Source organism: Ranitomeya variabilis, chromosome 3, assembly GCF_051348905.1.
Source record: "Ranitomeya variabilis isolate aRanVar5 chromosome 3, aRanVar5.hap1, whole genome shotgun sequence".
Classification (NCBI taxonomy): Eukaryota; Metazoa; Chordata; class Amphibia; order Anura; family Dendrobatidae; genus Ranitomeya; species Ranitomeya variabilis.
The window spans coordinates 285272523-285290611 of NC_135234.1; the positions used below are offsets into that span (position 1 = coordinate 285272523).

The 18089-nt window shown below is 44.2% G+C and overlaps 1 protein-coding gene across 15 annotated transcripts in view; it reads left to right on the plus strand.

The window, feature by feature from the left end:
• TADA2A (transcriptional adaptor 2A) overlaps nucleotides 1–18089 on the plus strand; it is a 522447-nt gene that overhangs the window by 402991 nt on the left and 101367 nt on the right. For 13 of the 15 annotated variants that reach the window (XM_077295519.1, XM_077295521.1, XM_077295520.1 and 10 more), the window contains one exon: nucleotides 14564–14607. The exons of the other annotated variants lie outside the window; for them this stretch is intronic. In XM_077295519.1, the coding sequence (XP_077151634.1) occupies nucleotides 14564–14607 (44 nt within the window). The remainder of the gene's footprint in view (nucleotides 1–14563; nucleotides 14608–18089) is intronic. 15 annotated transcript variants of the gene reach the window in all.

The following is an 18089-nucleotide window of genomic DNA, read 5'->3' on the forward strand; positions in this document are numbered from 1 at the left end:
ATATATTGATAGGAAAAAGCCCTGCCTGAAACCAGGTAAATATATACAGGTAAACATGGTGATTTATTCAATGGGCTGTTGAATACTTACGTTCGACTCAGCATTGTTTCCCGGAGGAAGGACAGGGCCCGGCCATACTTATACTGAGTCCTTCTACGTCCTCTAGAGCCACTTGGGGCCTGCATCTCCTCGTTAAACTCCCTCTTGAAGCGATCCCTGAGTGACCGCCACTGGTTCCTAACCCTTTCACCTGTAAAGACAAGAATAAAAATAAAACAAGTGTTAATTACAACACATTCCGTTCAGCTCAAAACATAACTGAAAAGTGAATACTTACATTCTTGAGTCTGCTCCCTTGGCTGAAGGTCCTCCCACCTCGGCAAAACGTTTTGGCAGACTTCCTCACGGAGCCGACGGGTCACATGTGTATCAGCATGCCTGCGGTCAGCCATGTTCCACAGCGGCCCCCGCTCACGGACCTCCTCGATGAGGCGGTCCACATCGATGCCGATGTCCTCACCGTCTGAGTCGGGAGCACGCTGTGAAGACTTTGAAAAGAAAAAAAAAAAATTAATACACTGAAACAGAAAACTAACAAGAGAAAAAAAAAAAAAAGCTCGCTGGCCGCGACTACTCTGGCTCTGGGAGCCGCTGGGAGGATCTTCATGGCATTGGCCAGATTGTGCAGCAGACTAAAAAAAAAGAAAAAGAATAATGTTTGATGTAGGCATATGTTGTATGTGTACTGTGATGTATGATGAAGTGTTTTGTATGTGTTGGGTGCTCTGTGATGTGTGAAGCGACTGTTTCGGCACAACTTACACTCTGTGCGCCCCCTCCTTGGATTTCTCCACCCCTCTCGTCTCCTTCTGAGAGGCCCTCGGCTGCTTCAGCTTCCTGTGAAAACATAATTAATGCATACAGTATAGTGATTAACCAAACTTTTACCTATAGCACCAAAAACTTAAAAAAATTTAAAATTACCGCAACACGCTGTCGCTGTGGAGAAGGGCTCTCAGAAGAAGACATTCTTGATTGCAGTATTTCCGGGCAGGCAGCTGTGGTCCCTGGTGGCTCTGCAAGTATAAAGACCCTTGTAATCTACTATACACATTGAAATGTAAGCTTCATAGAATGTAAGGCTAGGTTCACATTGCGTTATTGGGTGATCGCTAACGGACAGCGTTGCACGGCGAAAATGTCGCAATTAACGCCGTGCAACGGGTCCATTAGCGCACCCATTGACAGCAATGTTGTTTCTGCCTGAAGCGCATCGCTAGCGCGTGCCTCTTTCGGCTCGCGCTAGCGATGTGCCGTTCTTTTGTGGCACGCCTCGGACGCTGCTTGCGGCGTCCGCGGCGCGCCCGAGGTCCGTTCCCCGCTCACGCAGATCGGGGATCTGCGAGAGCGGGGACGTTAACGCAACCCCTAAATGCGAGACCCCTACAAATACATTGCGTTAGTGCAATCCGCTAGTGCTAAACGGATTGCCCTAACGCAATGTGAACCTAGCCAAAGTCTTTAATACTTACATCAGCAAAGCGGCTTGCTCCTGTGGTCCCTGGTGCTGTATTTCCGGGCAGGCGGCTGTGGTCCCTGGTGCAGTATTTCTGGGCAGGCGGCTGTGGTCCCTGGTGGCTCTGCAAGTATAAAGACCCTTGTAATCTACTATACACATTGAAATGCAAGCTTCATAGAATGTAAGTCTTTAATATTTACATCAGCAAAGCGGCTTGCTCCTGTGGTCCCTTGTGCTGTATTTCCGGGCAGGCGGCTGTGGTCCCTGGTGCAGTATTTCCGGGCAGGCGGCTGTGGTCCCTGGTGGCTCTGTAAGTATAAAGAATGTATCGTTAGAACCACCCCCCTAACTAGCTAATATAAAAGATTTAATAAACACCCTGCTGAAATGATCTGAGCAATGTTCATGCAGGCCAACAGCCAAAGTTTAGATAAATAAACCCCCAAAAAATTATACCCAAAGGCACTGTAAAAGATTTAATAACCACCCTGCTCAAATGATGTGAGCAATGTTCATGCAGGCGTACACCAAAAGTTTTGAAAAACAGACCCAAAAAAAAATAAAACCCAAAGCACACCAGTCTGACCTGGATTACCTACTTCAATAGTATGTGCAAGCTGTAAAACCATTTCCCCCCACCCCAAAAAAAATAAAAAAATAAAGATACCCTCTTGTAAAATTGAAATGCGTACACACCAGTTGAAAATGTATTGAGAACATATATCTGATTTGAAAAGATCCCTTTTAAAATCACTTTTGAAAATTTATTTTACCTTTTAAAAATTTTAGATGACCTTTTATCTTAAACAATACACTGTGTTCCAAATTATTATGCAAATTGGATTTAAGTGTGATAAAGATTTAATTGTTTTGTTTTTCAAATAAACTCGTGGATGGTATTGTGTCTCAGGGCTCAATGGGTCACTGAAATCAATCTTAAACACATGGGATAATTATTTTTCCAGGTGATTCTAATTAAAGGAAAACTACTTAAAAATGATGTTCCACATTATTAAGCAGGTCACAGTTTTCAAGTAACATGGGAAAGAAAAACGATCTCTCTGCTGCTGAAAAGCATCAAATAGTGCAATGCCTTGGTGAAGGGATGAAAACATTAGAAATTTCCCGAAAACTTAAGTGTGATCATCGTACTGTTAAGAGATTTGTGGCTGAATATGAGCACAGATGTGTTTTTGTTGATAAAGGCACAATGAGGAAGATTTCTGCCAGGCAAGTTCATTGGATTAAGAGAGCAGCTGCTAAAAAGCCATTACAAAGCAGCAAACAGATATTTGAAGCTGCTGGTGCCTCTGGAGTCCCTCGAACCTCAAGGTGTAGGCTCCCTCAAAGGCTTGCTGTGGTGCATAAACCTACTATTCGGCCACCCTTAAACAGTGTTCACAAGCAGAAACAGTTGCATTGGGCCCACACATACATGAAGACTAATTTCCAAACATTCTTGTTTACTGATAAGTGTTGAGCAACCCTGGATGGTCCAAATGGATGGAGTAGTGGATGGTTGGTGTATGGCCACCATGTCCCAACAAGGCTGCAACAACAGCAAGGAGGTGGAGGAGTCATGTTTTGGGCCGGAATCATGGAGAAACAGCTGGTGGGGCCCTTTAAAGTTCCTGAAGGTGTGAAAATGACCTCTGCAAAGTATATAGAGTTTCTGACTGACAACTTTCCTCCATGGTATAAAAAGCAGAAATGTGCCTTCAGGAGCAAAATCATCTTCATGCATGACAATGCACCATCTCATGCTGCAAAGAAAACCTCTGAGGCATTGGCTGCTATGGGCATAAAAGGAGATAAACTCATGGTGTGGCCACCATCTTCCCCTGACCTCAACCCTATAGAGAACCTTTGGAGTATCATCAAGCAAAAGATCTATGAGGGTGGGAGGCAGTTCACATCAAAACAGCAGCTCTGGGAGGCTATTTTGACTTCATGCAAAGAAATACAAGCAGAAACTCAATGGATGCAGGAATTGTGAAGGTGATATCAAAGAAGGGTTCCTATGGTAACATGTAACTTGGCCTGTTAGGATGTTTTGGAGTTAAATAGCTTTTTGTTCAGTGAATGTGACCTCCTAATGCTGCAAATTCCACAAATGAGCATTTCAGTTCTTTAAAACATATCAAATGTTTAGAAATTCTACTGTGCCTAATAATTTGGAACAGTGCATTTTAAGTTTTTATTTATTTTGGAGATTATACTGTTATCATTGGGTGGTTTATTCAATAAAATTTGATGTATACTCTAACGGGTGATGACTTTTATTACACTGACTGTCATTTGCACCAACCATTTAGGAAAATCAGAGAAAAATGTAATTTGCATAATAATTTGGAACATAGTGTACACTCTAAAACCAACTCAGTATTGCATGTGTGGCCATTTGTACATACAGCATTTTAAAATGTACCTTTGTGAAATGATACTACGGACATTTTTAAGATAATTTTTATTAATTCTTTCTTAATTTTCTTTTTTTTTTTACCATCACAGGAGCTACAATGCTCTTTATTTTAAATACAAGTACATCAACTGGAAATGTTTTCAACCATAGCAAAAAAAAATAAATTAGAAAGCAAAAAACCTAACACACACAAGACACACGCTCACACACTGAAACCACATGCTGCACAGACCACACTACTTGGTAAATACTTCACATTAAAAAAAAAAAAAGCAAGTGCACTCACCCAGTCGCACGAACGCATGCACCCGCAGTCACCCAGACGCATCCACGAAAGCACACAGGCGCATGCACAACGAAGGCACACGCACAAAAGCACACAGGCGCAGGCATAACGCACGCACAGATGCACAAAAGCACACAGGCGCAGGCATAACGCAGGACACACACAAAAGCACACAGCCGTACGCAAACACACAGAATCACACACACACACACAAAAGCACACAGGCTTATGCAAACACGCACAGATGCACAAAAGCACACAGGCATAACGCACGGACACACACAAAAGCACACAGCCATACGCAAACACACAGAATCACACACACACAAAAGCACACAGGCTTATGCAAACACACACAGATGCACAAAAGCACACAGGTGGACAAGACCACAAAGCCACACATGCACCCACAGATGCACGCAAAAATGGCAGGACACACACTGGATGCTGGCAGGCCTCATGCTGGAGCTGGATGCTGTCTGGCTTCACAGTGGCAGGCCTCAGGCTGGACTCTGGCAGGACGCTGGCTGGTGCAGGACGATGGTAGGCCTCTGGCTGTCTTCAGGTTTAGCTCTGGCTGTATTCAGTATGTCATACAGACACAAACACACGCACACACACACATGCACACACGCACGCAAAAATGGCAGTACTCACACTGGCTGGAAGACTGGAGCGTGATGCTGACTTCTGGCAGGACAGTCAAGCCTCTGGCTAGGTTTTATTGCTGGCTGGCTGGCTGGTCAGATGCTGGCTGGAAGGTGGCTGGCTGCAGTCTTCTCTCTGTCTTCTTGCTGGCACATTTGGAGTTGAAGCCCCAGGCCAGGTTTATATAGATTTGGGGGTGTCTGGCCAATTGGCTACAAAATCCTGATTCTGAGCATGCTCAGTGTAAAAAAAAAAAACGTATTGCAGCGCTGCATTCCGTCGTACGACGTGTCACGACGGATCCTGCGTCCATAGGCTTCCATTCTAGCCAACGACGCATGCCGCAGGATGCGTCGCAACACGTTTTCCCGACGCAGACAAAAAAACATTACAATCAACGTTTTTTCCAGACGACGGGCCGCCAAATTTTGACGCATCCGTTGCACGACGTACTCGACGCATGACAATCCGTCGCGATGCGTCGCCAATGCAAGTCTATGGGAAAAAAACGCATCCTGGGGAGATTTTGCAGGACGTGTTTTTTTCACAAAACGACGCATTGTGACGTCCGCCGAACAACGCTAGTGTGAAAGTAGCCTAAGAGAATGTCAAGAAAATCCTTCTAGAACAGCTAACCATTTATAATGGAGTTAATCAGAATCATGGTAAATGATGGCAGCTGTGCACTGACTAACATTTTTTCATGAGTATAAGTATGATTAACCAATTTTGAACACAACAGCTCCAATTCTAAGATTGTGTTCAAATTCATCAAACCACAGTATTTTAGTTTTGTTATTTTTATTTTTACTCTCAGAATTTGTTTGTTTCTCAGTGGAATTGTACAGATTATGGGTGACAATGAAGGTGGAAAAAGTACTGAAATGATTTTTCTTTGTATGATATTTTACATGATTATATCCTGCCACTTTTATATTCTCTGTACATATAGATAAAACACAATTCACAGTAGGTGATGGACAACTCTTAGGCTGCTTTCGCACATCAGTTTTTTGCCATCAGTCTGAATCCGGTTGCTCGACGGATCCGTCGTAAATTATGAAAAACTGATGCGACGGATCCAGTTTTCCGCCGAATCCGACTAGCGGATCCGGCGAAAAACTAATCCGTCGCATCAGTTTTTCATCCATTTCTTCTGTTTTTTTTTATTCGTTTTACGATGGATCCGTATTTTTAAAAATGCCCATGGGAGGTTCCCAAACGTTATTGGCTTCTGAAACCTATACATACAGTATTTCTACAGCCCCATATTTGACAGGTTGTAGAGCAGGTGGCGAAGATAGAAAGCAAGATGGCAAACATTCTGAAGATTTATGTGGATTTCACTTTAGAGGTGAATCGTTTGAAAGCGATTGTTGTGGAGAAGGAGTGAGAAAGACAGCGCATCATGCGCCTGCACCGGCGATGGTTTTAGATCCACCCAATCACAGCACAGAGAATGACACGTGGGGTGTATTCAACATTATACATGGAGATAAGAGGAAACCCCGAGAAGTTTTTTAGCTACGTTCGGATGCAGGCAGAGAACGTCGATTTTTTTTTTTTTTGTTACGGTTTGAACACCTTGCCCGAAAAAGTGACACATATTGCCGCTTCTCTATTTCACCGGCAGAGCGTCTGATTGTGACTCTAAGGTAAGCCATTTTTATTGTATCACCTACTGTTAAAGTACACTTGTAACTGTGATGTTGTTGCTAGTATTTTGTACTAATTATTGCCTTGCCTTTGTTCACAGATTCTTTGCAACTGGAGAATCACTTTCATCACTCCATTTTCAATTTAGACGTGGGATTTCCACCATATCTGGGATTTTTAAGCACACCTGCCGTGCATTGTGGGACTGTTTGCATGAAGAATTTATCCCACATCCCACAACGGAGAGTTGGCTGAATATTGGAGAAAAATTCCAACAAATTTGTCAGTTTCCCAATTGCTTGGGTGCAGTGGACGGTAAACATATCCGCGTCGTCAAACCTGCTGCATCTGGCTCAGAATATTTCAGCTACAAGAAATATTTGTCCATTGTGCTCATCGCCATCGCAGATGCAGAATACAAGTTTATAGCGGTCGATATTGGGGCCTATGGCCGCTCCAATGATTCGCAAGTTTTTAAAGTGGCTGCAATGGGGCGTCATCTCTATGGAAACACCTTCCAATTTCCACCCCCAAGACTTCTGCCTGAAACCTCTGAGCCACCAATGCCATTTGTAATTGTTGGAGATGAAGCGTTCCAACTCTTGGAACACCTGCTGAAGCCATACTCAAGTAGTGGATTGACGCCAACTTAAAGAATTTTTAATTACCGCCTAACACGAGCACGAAGAATGGTGGAGTGCGCTTTTGGGATTCCAACATGGCAAGTTCTGTTGACCGCTATAAACCTGAATACTAACACTGTTGACGAGGTGGTGAAAGCTTGTGTGGTCCTTGTGTGGTCCTGCACAATTTTGTAATATGCAAGGAACAGATTGCCATTGATGACCGCTTTGAAGAAACCACCTTGAATGATTATCAGAACATTACTTTTAGAAGTTCTGTGTCCTTTTCCAAAATGAGGGACAAATTTGCTGAATACTTTTTCACCTCAAGGAAGAGTACACTGGCAGGATGAGATAGTATGAAAAATTTGTCTTGGACCTTGTTACCCAAAGTATTGGGCCTTGTTTTAGCCAAAGTATTTTACCTGGTTGGGTTTTACCCAAAGTATTGTACCTGTTTTTCCCAAGTATTGTACCTGGTTGGGTTTTACCCAAAGTATTGTACGTGTTTTACCCAAGGTATTGTACCTGGTTGGGTTTTACCCAAAGTATTGTAGCTTTTTTACCCAATGTATTGTACCTGGTTGGGTTTTACCCAAAGTATTGTAGCTGTTTTACCCAAACTATTGTACCTTGTTTTACCCAAAGTATTTAACCTTATAATTAAATGAAAGACAAAAATTTTTAAACCATATATTAAAAGAATATATTTTTATTTACAACTTTTATACAACGTTTATAAATTTAGGTAGTGTGGGGTGGAGATAATACTGGAGAGGCTGTCAGATTGGACCACTTCGACAGTGGGAGTGTGGAGAGAGGTGTGGTGGTGACAGCTCAGAAGGTAAAACAGAAAGTGAAGGGGTGGAGAAGGAATGAGAACGGGTGGACATAAAACCGGGAGTAGGGATAGGAATTTGGAAGGTTTAAGTGGTTGAGTGGAGGGATTGAGAGGCAGAAGAGGTGGTGGGTGGAGAAGAGGGTTGTGTTTGGGGCATGATGCTTGGGAGCAAACATGCGCTAGGGCAAACTGGCAGGCTAGCAATTACATGCATCTGCTGGTCAGGAGATAGCTTGTCTATGCGCTCGACTACTGCCTGGAAAAAGGAGTGATTTGGCGATTTACTTGCATCTGAATGCATCTTATCCAGATGCGTGTGCAAATCAAGAATACTGTTGTTGAAGAGGTTTAAATCCTGCAGTCATTTGCTCCGACAACCGTTTGAGACAGTTCTGGAAGGATGCATTTAGATGCAAGAACTAGGACGCATAGCTCTTTTCCTGACCCCTCTGGTGCTGCCGCCCAGAACCCACAGTTCTAGAGGTTTTAGCAGTTTCAGAGGGGTGGGGTAAAGGAAAAGCTACATCCTCACCAGCAGCTTCATGTAATGAAGTCTGCCATGATGCTCCAGCGCTGGTGGATGGGACCGAGGGACCAGATGTGAGGGAAGGCTGGGAAGGTGCAGATGTGTCGGGTCTGTCGAAGTGGCCCCTGGTGGCGGACTCCTGTGGGATCTCTTCAGATGGGTTCAACTCTGCAGGTTCCCAAGTGCTGCAGACGGTGCAAAGAAAAAAAAATGTATTTAATATATTGTTATTGCTTGACCCTGGCTGAAACAAAAAAAAGGGTTACAGATGTAAACATTTTTACTTAGTAAATGAGGTGGGGAATATTTACCTTCTGCTAACCATAGTCAGCCGGAGGAACGACAGGGCTCTTGCACACTTGTACTTGCTCCTGCGTCCTCCGGATCCACTCGGGGCCAGCATCTCCTTGTTGAACTCCTTCTTGAATCGATCGCTTAGTGATCGCCACCGCTTGATAGCTCTGTCCCCTGTAAAGTGAAAGCACAAATTGGTTAGTATACAACACATTACATCCAGCAACATAACTGAACTTTGAATACTTACGCTCTTGATTCTGGGCACAAACATCAAGATCCTCCCAATGGTTCACAACTTCGTGGCATACTTCCTCCCAGAGCCGACGGGTCACACCAAGATCTGCGTGGCGGCGGTCCCCCATATTCCACAGCTGCTCTCGGATGAGATCGATGAGGATGTCGATATTTAGACCGACCTCCGTCCGAGTCCAGAGCACGCTGTGAAGTCTGTTAAAAAAGACAAAAAAACAAAAACATTACACTGAAATCCTCAACGTGAAGTGGAAAAAAAAAATAAATAAAGAAGGTACTTACACGATGGCGACCACCCTGACGCTCACGCAGACGACTCTGGGAGGTGCTTTGAGGACCTCTAGATCGATCCCCAGAATCTGAAGACTAAAAGAAAACAAAACATTATGTGCTTGGATGTAGGCTTATGTGTTGTGTGTACTGTGATGTCTGTAATGATCTGTTTTTATGTGTTGCTTGCACTGTGATGTCTGTGATGATGTGGTTCTGTGATGCATGTAAGAAACCTACCAATTGCGAGCCCGCTCCGAGTATTTCTCCACCCCGTCTGTCTCCTTCTGGAAGCACCTCTGATGCTGCTGCTTCCCGATATACAAAAATTATATATTAATTTAATAAATATATATATATATATATATATATATATATATATATATATATATATTACTATATTATTATATATATATATTACATACATACACAGTACAGACCAAAAGTTTGGACACACCTCATATAAAGATTTTTCTGTATTTTCATTACTATGAAAACTGTAAATTCACGCTGAAGGCATCAAAACTATGAATTAACACATGTGGAATTATATACTTAACAAAAAAGTGTGAAACAACTGAAAATATGTCTTATATTCTAGGTTCTTCAAAATAGCCACCTTTTGCTTTGATGACTGCTTTGCGCACTCTTGGCATTCTCTTGATGAGCTTCAAGAGGTAGTCACCAGAAATGGTTTTACCTTCACAGGTCTGCCCTGTCAGGTTTAATAAGTGGGATTTCTTGCCTTATAAATGGGGTTGGGACCATCTGTTGTGTTGAGCAGAAGTCTGGTGGATACACAGCTAATAGTCTTACTGAATAGACTGTTAGAATTTGTATTATGGCAAGAAAAAAGCAGCCAAGTAAAGAAAAACTAGTGGCCATCATTACTTTAAGAAATGAAGGTCAGTCAGTCCGAAAAATTGGGAAACTTTGAAAGTGTCCCCAAGTGCTGTTGCAAAAACCATCAAGCGCTACAAAGAAACTGGCTCACATGAGGACCGCCCCAGGAACGGAAGACCAAGAGTCACCTCTGCTTCTGAGGATAAGTTTATCTAAGTCACCAGCCTCAGAAATCGCAGGTTAACAGCAGCTCAGATTAGAGACCAGGTCAATGCCACACAGAGTTCTAGCAGCAGACACATCTCTACAATAACTGTTAAGAGGAGACTTTGTGCAGCAGGCCTTCATGGTAAAATAGCTGCTAGGAAACCACTGCTAAGGACAGGCAACAAGCAGAAGAGACTTGTTTGGGCTAAAGAACACAAGGAAAGGACATTAGACCAGTGGAAATCTGTGCTTTGGTCTGATAAATCCAAATTTGAGAACTTTGGTTCCAACCACCGTGTCTTTGTGCGACGCAGAAAAGGTGAACGGATGGCCTCTACATGCCTGGTTCCCACCTTGAAGCATGAAGGAGGAGGTGTGATGGTGTGGGGGTGCTTTGCTGATGACTCTGTTGGGGATTTATTCAAAATTGAAGGCATACTGAACCAGCATGGCTACTACAGCATCTAGCAGCTGCATGCTATTCCATCCGGTTTGCGTTTAGTTGGACCATCATTTATTTTTCAACTGGACAATGACCCCAAACACACCTCCAGGCTGTGTAAGGGCTATTTGACCAAGAAGGAGAGCGATGGGGTGCAATGCCAGATGACCTGGCCTCCACAGTCACCATACCTGAACCCAATCGAGATGGTTTGGGGTGAGCTGGACCGCAGAGTGAAGGCAAAAGTGCCAACAAGTGCTAAGCATCTCTGGGAACTCGTTCAAGATTGTTGGAAGACCATGTGTTAATTCATAGTTTTGATGCCTTCAGTGTGAATGTACAATTTTCATAGTGCATTGGTCTGTACTGTGTGTGTGTGTGTATGTGTGTGTGTGTGTATATATATATATATATATATATATATATATATATATATATATATATATATATATATATATATATATATTATGTGAACATGACCAAAAAGAAAAAAAATCATTTATTTATCTCACAGCACTGACAACGGGCTGGCCAATTGTATCTGAGCATGCGCAGTAAAAAAAACAAAACGTAATCCGACGCCGAATTCTATCATGTGACTGATCCGGCGCCCATATGCTTCTATTCTAGCAAACGCCGGACGGCGCCTGTCCGGTTTTTCGCCGGAGACCAAAAACGTTACTTTGTCCATTTTTTCCCACCGCTGGATAAACAATTTTCACCGGATCCGGCGAACGATGGATGAAACGTGACGACATCCGTCTCAATCCGTTGCCAATACAAGTCTATGAGAAAAAACGGATCCGGCAGAATCATTCGCCGAATCCTTTTTTTTTGTTCATAATTCGTCGGACTGAGCCTGACGGCAAAAAACTGATGTGTGAAAGCAGCCTTACCTCCTCTCCCTCCCTGCACTATGACCTCTGCACACATCACAGAGCTTGCTTATTCCATAGAAGTCATGATTGTGAGATTGCATAATCTTATGTTCATTCTGTAAAGCATTTTTCTCAGCTTTCAGTGTACAGGAATAGAACAGACAAGATCATTGCTCTAATCATGTAAAAAAATAAAAATACACAACTAGTAAAAACACATAAATATTTCAATATATCTGACATTCTAGAATCTAAATACTAAAACTATATTGGTAATATATATATTAAAGAGTTAAAGGGCTTTTCAACTTGAAGGCTATGTGCACACGTTCAGGAAAGTGTGCAGTATTTTCCTGAACAAAACCGGACTTTTACTGCAGGAAATCTGCATGCATTTTTTTGCTCATTTTTTGGCGGATTTTTTGCGTTTTTTTCCGATGCTTCCCAATGCAATAAATAGTGGCATCAACGCGAAAAATCCGCAAAATTAATGAACATTCTGCGTTTACCGCAGTGCGTTTTTTTCGCTGAAAAAAAAACGCAGTATGTGCACAAAAATTGCGGAATGCATTACAAATGATGGGATGCTTATGTATGCTTTTTTAGCGTTTTTTCCCGCGGAAAGCGGCTGAAAAAAAACGCAAAAAAAAATCCTGAACGTGTGCACATAGCCTAAGCCTTTGTTTTTTTTTCCCATAGGCATGCTCTTAAAAAAAAAAAAAATCAACCTTGCTAATCTTTGGCTACCACAGCGCTGTCTTTTTGCCTATAACCCTAGACTTTGCTTACATGGCTATTGCGATAGCATCGTTACTGCAGCATGGAAATGCAACAGCTAATTACTGTGTTTAATGGTCCTGTGCCGTCTACAGCATGCACATTCTGTGGCTGTTGTGCTCGTGGCTTCAGCCATGTCAACAGGGATCGAGGCAGTGGTGGAGAGGCAGCGTTTCTCTTAAATGTGGTCTTCTAATTATTCTTAGAAAAGTAGTGCTGAGAAAAATAAGGTTGCAGAATTGTTTAGGGATTTATATATATATATAATATATATATATATATATATATATATATATATATATATATATATAAATTGCCGTATATTCTCGGGTATAAGCCGAGATTTTCAGCCCATTTTTTTAGGCTGAAAGTGCCCCTCTCAGCTTATACTCGAGTCATTGTCCCAGGGTGGTCGACGGGGGAGCGGTGGCTGTGACATACTCACCTGCTCCTGGCGTGGTCCCTGCATCTCCGATCAGGCACCGGCAGCTCTTCCAGATTTGAGCGGTCACATGGTACCTCTCATTACAGTAATGAATATGGACGCGACTCCACTCCCATAGGTGTGGAGTCACATATTCATTACTGTAATGCGCGGTACCAGTGAACGCTCAAAGCTGGAAGAGCTGCCGCGCCCAGGGAGTCCATCAGAGAAGCTGCCAGGGACCACGCCAGGAGCGGGTGAGTATAATTGGGAGGGGGAGCACGGAGATATTCACCTGTCCTCGTTCCACCGCCTGGCGTCGTCTTCCGCGTCATCTGCCTGTGACGCTCAGGTCAGAGGGCGTGATGACGTGGTTAGTGCGCGCCCTCTGCCTGAGTGTCAGTGTGAAGGATGGGGAAGACACAGCAGCACCTGGCGGTGGAACGGGGAAAGGTGACTATAGCAAGTGCCGGGGGCCTGAGCGACGAAAGGTAAGTATGTCATTTTTTTTTTTTTAATCTCAGCAACATCATATGGGGCATAATAGTCTATGGAGCATCTTATTGGGCCATAATCAGCTTTTGTGCAGCATTATATGGGGCAAATATCTCTATGGAGCATCTTATGGGGCCATTATCAGCATTTGTACAGCATTATATGGGGCAAATGTCTGTATGGAGCATCTTATGGGGTCATAATCAATTTTTGTGCAGCATTATATGGGGCATATTTTAATATGGAGCATCTTATGGGGCCCATCATAAACTTTATGGAGCATTATATGGGGCTTATTTTGTATGGAGCATCGTATGGGGCCGATCATGAGCTATATGGAGCATTATATGGGGCTCCTGATTCAATATGGATATTCAAAAACACTTAACCTACCGATGTCTCAATTAATTTTACTTTAATTGGTATCTGTTTTTATTTTTGACATTTACCGGTAGCTGCTGCATTTTCCACCCTAGGCTTATACTCGAGTCATTAAATTTTCCCAGTTTTTTGTGGCAAAATTAGGGGTCTCAGCTTATACTCGGGTCGGCTTATACTCGAGTATATACGGTAAGTGAATGTAACTAGTAATTATGCACGAAAACTAAAGGTTTCTTTTCATTAGATCATCTAACTTCATATTGGTTCATCTAGAACAGAGGTCCCCCACCTTTCTGACCTTGAGGGCCACATCCAGCTATGAAAGAGTGTTGTGAGCCACATTCAGCTTTGAGAGAGGGTCGCGAGCCACAACCAGCTCCTTCCCCACTCACAGTAGTGACACCGAGAGCTTCCATTACTGGTATAATGACAACCAAAGATTTTCCACTAAAATCACACCAAGGCAGTATGTCAAGCTCCACGGTTTCCTATCTCACCCACATTCAGATCTGCTCTTCTGTACAGGGCTACACACAAAAGTCACCCTTTTAAGATCTGCTCTTAATAATTATTTACTCCTGGTGCTAATGCACCAAGCTGGCAGGCAGCCGCGAGCCACACATCACAGGCTCGCGATTCACATGTGGCTTCCGAGCTACAGGTTGGGGACCCCTGATCTAGAAGGTGTGTGTGGATGACATTGTTGAATGATTTTTTTAAAAAAAACTTGGATCTGAGTTTTTTTCTTAATGTTGTTTATTTGTATTTTTTTTTAGTGATGCTGGTTTACATCAGATTGCTCCTATTATTTCAAGTTCAGGTATTTATCTCCGCAGTTCATGCAGTAAATTTTCATATTGTTCTTCAAAGAGGTTGTTTGGTGGAAACTAGATATCATCTATCCATTGGTTAGGTGATGACTTATTAATCGGTGGAGTACACTGCTGTGACCCACACCGATCAGTAGATAAAGGCATTAGAATGGAGTGTCAGCGCTTAGGGCTTAACACCATCCCATTTATACCCAATGAGGTTGCCCAGTGCTTTTGCTTTGCTTTTTTGGCAGCTCCATAGAGAATGAATGAAGCAGAATTCAGGCTTCTGTAGAGATCTGTACTCACTCGGCTGTGGTTGAGGTAGGCACAGAAGGGGTATTGCTGAAATGTCCAAGCAAGTTTATTAAAACGGCATGAACTATTCTGGATAGAAAAACAAATGAACTGCTTTCTCCGGCACAAAGTAACAAACAGAAAAAGAAACAGTTCATATAGTACTGCGGGTCCTCCCGCTCAGGTCAGTGTCTTTAGCACACACACAATGGAGGTCTCCACACCTACAGCCACTGAATGAGGCAATTGGCCTCCATTTTATTAGCCAAAGCACGCCCCTGGGGTGGGGCTATGTGAACGGCCATTCCCATCCATCTCTTATGACCGCTCGTGAAACTCGGCCCTGGAGCGGCCCAAACAACTCTCTCAGCACTATACATGCTGGAGCATACTTCCGAGCTCACGTCACCTCAGCTAATAGCCGCGATAACACATATCTCCCTTCAAGGACTTGTCCGTCCGCCATCTTACATACCCTCCCCCTCTGTCCAAAGCCAGGGGGCTTCGCACCTTCTGCCAACCAACAGTGAACTCTCGACAGAGCATCAGCATTTCCATGCAGTTTCCCTGGCCTATGCTTCACATGGAAGTTGAAATTTTGAAGTGCTAGGAACCACCTGGTCACTCGGACATTGTTCTCTTTTTTCTCCCTCAAACACTTCAGTGGTGCATGGTCTGACACCAGTCTAAACTTTTGGCCCAAGAGGTAGTATCTTAGTGTGTCTAATGCCCACTTGATGGCTAAACACTCCTCCACTATGGAGTAATTTTTCTCACAGGAAGACAACTTTTGGCTGAGATACATTATGGGGTGCTCTTCCCCATTCACCTCTTGAGATAGGACAGCTACCAGCCCGACATCTGACGCGTCTGTCTGGACCACGAACGGCACCGAGGGGCTACGAAAATGGGCCACTGGGATGTCATTTGGCAAGTGGGACAGGACCTACAGAAATTCACAATATCACGGTAACACCCGGGCTAGTGGAACCTCTGGAGGATCCGTTCCTGGGTTTTCTGTTTGCCCAGGTGACCACCTAACACATGTGTATGGGCCATGTCTAAAACTTTCCATCTGTATGATCCTGGTACTAGTAACTGCTCAATTAGGTCCCCCTCAGCTTGGTGATACCATATATCACCTCCCCATTCATGGCAAAATGTGGGTATCGAGTGTCAGGCCCCGGCTCTTGAGCAACATCATTAAGTACCGTTACATTATCAAAGGCCCCTTTTAGAGTTAAGTCCCTGAGTTGGGCGGTCCCAAAGTTTCCCCCAGATACTTCCAGCTCAGGGACGTTTGCCTCAGTGGATGCTGTATCATCCTCATCATCAATAAGCAAACAAAACATAAACCTGTCATCTGCAGCCTTTGACGAGGTTTCTTTAGGAGCAACCTGGCTGTTTTCAGGGCAACCAGACATCCTTCCTTTTCCCCACAAGTTCCAAAACATCACAAAGTCCCGCCCTATTATAATAGGGTGCAATAGGTTCTTGACCATGCCGACCTCATGTTACTCGGTGCCACAGTTTGTGTTTATGACCACCTGGGTGGGCCACAGGGTAGTCCTTCGCGTCAACATAGATACAGTGGGCGCCCACCCTCTTTACAGGAATCAGCTGATGTGGAATCGTGGCCCTCACTAGGGTTACCAAACTTCCTGAGTCCAGCAAACCAGTAACTTGTGCCCCGTTTACTTTCATGGGGCATGCCTGCAACCCCTCTCCTGTTTGGGGAACAGCACTGCAGGCCGGATATGCAAAGTACGAGCAGTGCCGTCTTGTGCTGCAGTCCATTGACTCGGTGGTCAAGGGACAACGGGTGGCTGTGTGGCCAGGGTTATGACACCTCCAACACACTATATTGTGGGAAGGGACCTTGGACACTAACTCTGGTGCTCTTGACCGCCCCCCCAGATGTGGCTCTAGCTACCCTCTTTTGGGTGTCAGCCCCGCTTTGGGAACCACAGTATGGAGATGCCCTGCACCCTTGCTTCCTCAAGGCCCTCTCGACCGCCAGGTACCTCTCCACCAAGCTGACTGGGTCATTAAGGGGATCTCCCTGTGCAACCCAGTATTGCAGCGGCCTGGGTAGGGAGTGTATCAACCTGTCCATGACAACTTTCTCCACCATCTGTGCTGGGGTGGAGGATTCAGGTTGCAACCATTTTTGGACCAGGTGTAGGAGATCGAACATTTGGGACCGGGGAGGTTTGTCACTGCAATACGCCCACTCATGCACCCGTTGGGCCCTGACAGTCAAAGTTACTCCTAAACGTGCCAAGATCTTGGCCTTCAACTTGGCATATTCTTTTGCATCCTGCAACGCCAAGTCATAATATGCGGTTCACCTGTTAAATATGGTGCCAGAACCTCGGCCTACTGCTCCGGAGGCAATTTCTCCCACTCTGCCACCCTCTCAAACACTGCCAGGAACGCCTCAACGTCATCCCCCAGGGTTATCTTTTGCAACACACTTCTTACTGTCTTCCTCACGTAAGAGTCATCAGCCGGACTTTGGGTTGGGGCCTCGTCCTGCCCTGGATGGCGGTCATCAGAAGCTGCATCTGCTGACATTGCTCCTGCTGGCTCTGCAGGATCATCTGCTGCTGCTCCTGCTGGATCTGCTGTAACAGCCTGTTGGTCACTTGCTATTGTTGCTGTGCCTGGACCAGGTGTTTCAGCATCTTGCAGCGGCATGCTATTCCATCCGGTTTGTGTTTAGTTGGACCATCAATTATTTTTCAACAGGACAATGACCCCAAACACACCTCCAGGCTGTGTAAGGGCTATTTGACCAAGAAGGAGAGTGATGGGGTGCTACGCCAGATGACCTGGCCTCCACAGTCACCAGACCTGAACCCAATCGAGATGGTTTGGGGTGAGCTGGACCGCAGAGTGAAGGCAAAAGGGCCAACAAGTGCCTAAGCATCTCTGGGAACTCCTTCAAGATTGTTGGAAGACCATTCCCGGTGACTACCTCTTGAAGCTCTTCAAGAGAATGCCAAGAGTGTGCAAAACAGTCATCAAAGCAAAAGGTGGCTACTTTGAATAACCTAGAATATAAGACATATTTTCAGTTGTTTCACACTTTTTTGTTAAGTATATGATTCCACATGTGTTAATTCATAGTTTTGATGCCTTCAGTGTGAATGTACAATTTTCATAGTCATGAAAATACAGAAAAATCTTT